At 48.1% G+C, this 4,842-nt stretch overlaps 1 protein-coding gene across 1 annotated transcript; it reads right to left on the bottom strand.

Annotated features, from left to right (window-relative positions):
• Positions 1-396: 396 nt before the first annotated feature.
• LOC104505146 (cystine/glutamate transporter-like) lies at positions 397-4,594 on the bottom strand (the record flags this gene model as incomplete). The annotated part of the gene is made up of 4 exons (XM_010157607.1): positions 4,399-4,594; positions 2,072-2,198; positions 1,212-1,327; positions 397-522 (listed from the first exon to the last, which is right to left on the bottom strand). Coding segments are annotated over exons 1-4 (565 nt in total), but the record flags the coding sequence as incomplete, so codon positions are not given.
• Between the last annotated feature and the right edge of the window lie 248 nt (positions 4,595-4,842).

Below are 4,842 nucleotides of genomic sequence, written 5' to 3'. Positions count from 1 at the left end.
TATGATTCTATGATTCTATGTCACACATCCCTGATGTCCATCAGATTTGTGCTGCTTTGGGAGGATTTTGAGCCATACTGAAAACAGGCAAGTGTGACACCGCCAAAAGGCTCTCTGCAGAGGAAGGTACCTGTGTCCCCCTGGGTAGTCTCACAGCCTCAGGCACTGAGGCCTGCTCAGTTTTGGAGGAAGCACAGCTGAGCCAGGAACATCAGCCTGCTGCATCTTAGTGCCAACCACCATTGTCTCAGCTCTTGGCTAATTCCCATACAGCAGACAGGCAGGGAAAGCTCCTGCCAGCTACAGGAGTGCCACAGTCATCACCAGGGACCAACAGACGCCGTGACAGGCGGGCACGTTGAGCACCCTCCTGCAGCCACGCAGCAGCACACCTACCCTGGGCCAGCAGCATCATCCCTGGCACAATGATGAGAGCAAGAGCCAGGAGTTTGACGACGGAGAGAGCCGTCTGCAGCCGGGCACTCCAGGTGACGCTCCAGGAATTGAGGGTGAGGACCATGTCTGGAGAGGAGACCACACTGCTACAGCTGTAGTCCATGCTTGACACACACTGGAAAAAACACAGCAGCGCTCCCTGCCCTAGGGATGCTGGGGAGAAGGCTGTGTCTTTACAGGGAGGATGCTCGGGGTGAGAGATGTTGGAAAACATTACAGGTGTGGCACGGTGTGTAGTGCTTGAAGGGAGAGCTGAGTTATGCTCCTAAAAGAGACCAGGCAGCAGCCTGGTTCCTGTTGGATCATCCACGCCTGCCCGGGGGGAAAGGTGCGAGGTTTCAGGGATGTCTCAGCAGGCCCCTTGACAGCGACCCCTGTGCCAGCACACACCAGCCCAGGGTAGGCAGGACAGCTTCACAGGCTGGGTGCACCAGGCAAGGAGTCCAAAACCTTGAGCCTTACACCCTCAACACGGGTGGCGTCTGCACAGTTCTACATGAAGAGCTTCTACTTCGATATTTGGCACAACCTCCCTGCCCTAGGTCTCCAGCTGGTCAGCGGGGTGGCTCATTCCCTTTCTTGGAGAATACAGTGGCTCCCAAACCAATGCCTTGGATCAGGAAGTTTTGGGTGGCCAAGGACGTAAGATGGGGCCCCAATCCCACAGTTATCTCAGAAGGTAACACCCATTGTGTGCCACGGGACTGGGGCAGGGAGTCTCCAAGATCAGCAGTCCCATAAAAGTTAGTACTTACAGTACCCCAGGAGAGACACGAGCTTCACAGCAGGGACGGGGGCTGCACAGGGGGCAAAAAACGGCTCCAGCATGTAGCGTCCAAACGCCAAAGACACCACAGCACTGTTGGCAGGCCTGGGTGGGGGAAGAACCAAGCACAAATTGTGGTCTGCAGACAGCCAAAAAATGGCATGATGAAAAACTGCACAAAACCTGGGGGGGAAGTTTCCCCACCCAGTTTAATCCTGCTCTCCCATGTAGATAGTAAACTCCTGTAAAGCCTTTTTCATAGCTTTTTCTCAGTAAATGGGTTAAAAAAAAAAAAATGATGAATTCCCAACTGGAAAGCGAAAGTTGAGATTAATCATATTGAACAACACAGTGTAGTTCATACGTCCCGCTTCATCTCATCTCAGTTTATGTGAAGGACACAGGTTATAGAGAGGTGAGGACTTTCATTTTAAAGTTAAGAAAGAAATCATTTACAGTTTTCTAAAATATTATTTAACTTGGGTCTGAGCCAGAGAGTTGTCTCCACAGGAGAACCTGAAAAACTTTCATGACGAAAACAGATCTGAAATAAATGTGGCATCTATTGTCAGTCTCTGAAAAATACCATGGCTCTGAAAAATACCATGGAAGAGTAACAGCTTCCAGGGGAGAAGTGAGATTCTTCAAGTAGAGATCACATTGAACATTGTAACTATTTCCTCATGATGCCTCTTCCTTTTATCACTGAAAATCTTTAAAAGTTGTTCATATTGTTCCTACTCTTTCCTTTACAAACTGCACAGACTGTTACCTGGCACTGTAGATTTGTTTGTTTGTTTTTAAATTGCCACAACATCCAGAAAAAGGCAAACAAACAAAATCTCTTACCTGATAGCAAAAAACTCTGCCCACAGGAATAAGAAACTTGGCAGAGGCCCTAGTGTCTCCAAAATATAGATATAATGTCCTCCAGACTTGGTGATTCTTGTTCCAAGTTCTGCGTAGCACAAGGCACCTGGAAAAGTTCAGGTAGGAATGCACTGAGTAAATCATCCCGTGGATTTTCTCTTTGCTGTGTAACTTCTCAGGGATTGAATGAGTCTGTTTAAAATAAGTAATGGATTAGAGGAAGAAAAAGGGGGTCAGCAGAACCACTCTTCCCTATTTTTGTGTGCTATAGTGTTTTGAAGTAACTGACTTTTCTGTCAGAAGGAAATAAATTCTCTATTTTCTGGTTAATGATACAACTTCTTTCCATGGAAGTTACGTGGAAAGGAGTGTGATAGAAGCATTGCACTAAGTTACAAGAGGTTTCCTTTGAAAAACATGCTGGAGGTTTGGGTTGTCTCTTCTCCTCCGGGTTAGGCTGGTGATACGGTGCCCACAAGGCAGTTACAGCAGCTCAGCCCAGAGGCTGTGGCTGAACTGGCCATTCCAGTCACGTTTTTGATCATGGACAACATAGCTGTGTCCTTAATTTGCATCTTCACATAAATCCCTTCCTTCATTCAAAGACACCGGACAGAGGACCTGAAAAGGCATCTCCTCTGAGAGGCAAGGCCTGACTCTGGAGGAAAACGCAGCCCCGATGGCGCAGAGCAAGAGGAGCGTTCGCACGAGAGGCTCAGTCGGCCTCTCCTCACAGGTTAACGTAGGAGCGCACGACAGACCTGGGCATGGCCTGACCCCGCTTCCGTGCTTCCCTGCCCCGGGGCACAGCGAGAAACCCTGGGAGAGGCACGCCAGAGAAGACAGCTTCAAACTTCCAGGCACATGAATAGAAACCGTTAAGCCTCTCCCTTTGCCAAAAACAATCCCATCTGTGTTTTCTTTACAGAGCAATCCATCATGCCATTTGAGCACGTCTAAGAACAAATCTTAAGCCCTGCCTAGAGTGGATTAATTTGCGAGGTTAAACATCATTTGTTCACCAAAAGAAATCATAAAACATTTCTTCGGAGCACACAACTCTCCTTACGGTGGGGCTGAGCACTGCTGGGACGTGACACACGTTAGCATTTCCAGCTCTGCTCAGTAACAACACACAGGGTGCTCACATTACATGTTAAGACTTTTCTTTAAGCAAAACCGTATCATTCACCTAACAACCACGCATGGGCTGCAACGTGAAGCATCGGCACACGTATGCTAAGAGGGAGAGCCACACTTGCTGCGATATGAACAATTGAAGGTCTCTATTTCTAAACTTGCGTGTACATGTCACAGTGCCAAAGGTTTGTTTTTTCTTTTACATGAAGTATTTCTCCTTTCCTGGTTTGGTGGTCTTTGGGGTTTTTTTGGGTTTTTTTTTTTTTTCCCCTAAGTTATGAGAGAAAAAGGACTTGAAAGTCACCCACTGAAATAAACATCAGATTTCTCCCCGGAGATGAGAGATTTTGCAGTTCTCCAAACAGCACCTTTAGAGCATTTCTGAGATGGTGATTTTATACAGTTAATGAAGGCAACTAAAAGCCATATGTGTTTTCCATCGTAACTTGAAGAGCTACATCATTTCAGAGGAACTAGAATGAAACTGTCATCAAAAAGCCGACCCTTTGCAAGAAGAGACTGGTATTCGATGCCAGAAAACCAAGCCAAGGGTAAGACACAGAAAGCAGGGCAGAACTGATCTGCTCTGTCTCCTGCTCCAAGGCAGTATCAGACATATCCAAACCATTTCTGACAGACACCCAGACCCACCCTGGGCTGGTGGATACTCTGCAGATCCCCAAGCAGTCTGTCCTCACCGGCACAAAGGGGATCCCTTATGGCAAATTAAGTCTGTCACTTCTTGCCCTTTTCATGGTGTCTGTGAGAAGCACTGCACAGCCCTCGGACCCACAGGTGCCTTTTAGACACCCACATCTCCCTTCCACCTTACAGAAAGAGTCGCCTCATTTTCTCCCAGCCTTCCTGGCAGAGACCACGCTGTCTCCATCTGCAGTCATCATCACTCCTCTGCCCTGGACTTGCACATGATTCCACATTCGCTGACCTTAAGTACTGGGATTTTCCCAATCACCCCAGGAGAATCATTTGAACTAAAGAACCTTGGTGACACACACACCCCCCAACGCTTGTTAAACCTTTGTTTCTGTTGCAGTAGGAACAGTGAATTCCCAGTTTATTCCTTCCCACTTTTTATACATAAAAATGGTCTGGCTCCCCTCCCCTCCCAGGTGCTTCAGTGAAGGCTGACAAAGCTCACCACTCACCGAACATTGAGAGGATCCCGCAGGCAAACCAGACAAGCAGGGAGAAGCCCACGGTGCCGGAGTTTGTCAGCACTCCTTTTGGGGAGATAAAGATGCCGCTGCCAACCATGCTGCCGATGAGGAGCGAGAAAGCCCGCAGCAAAGTGATCTTTTTCCTCAGAAAGACGGCCTCCTCTTTTTTCTTGTCTTTCCCCATGGCTTTCTTCTAATCCCAGGGAAAGGTCATACATTCAGTAGCTGCACTCCCCCAAGTGTTCTCAAGGCTCACCTGTAAGACGAGGAAAGAGTTAGGGATTCGTGGGTTGTCTTTTCTGGATGAGATTTCTCCCAGAAATCTGTCAAGGTCCGTGGAATCTGTTCTCCTCAGCTGCTGGATGCACCAACCAAACCAGAGGTGCATGTACCACACTGGGTATCCTCTGCCACCTCAGTACAGCTCCCAAC

Source organism: Eurypyga helias, unplaced genomic scaffold, assembly GCF_000690775.1.
Source record: "Eurypyga helias isolate BGI_N326 unplaced genomic scaffold, ASM69077v1 scaffold27068, whole genome shotgun sequence".
Classification (NCBI taxonomy): domain Eukaryota; kingdom Metazoa; phylum Chordata; class Aves; order Eurypygiformes; family Eurypygidae; genus Eurypyga; species Eurypyga helias.
Note: the sequence above shows the minus strand (reverse complement) of the source record. Positions and strands in the feature narration are given on the sequence as shown.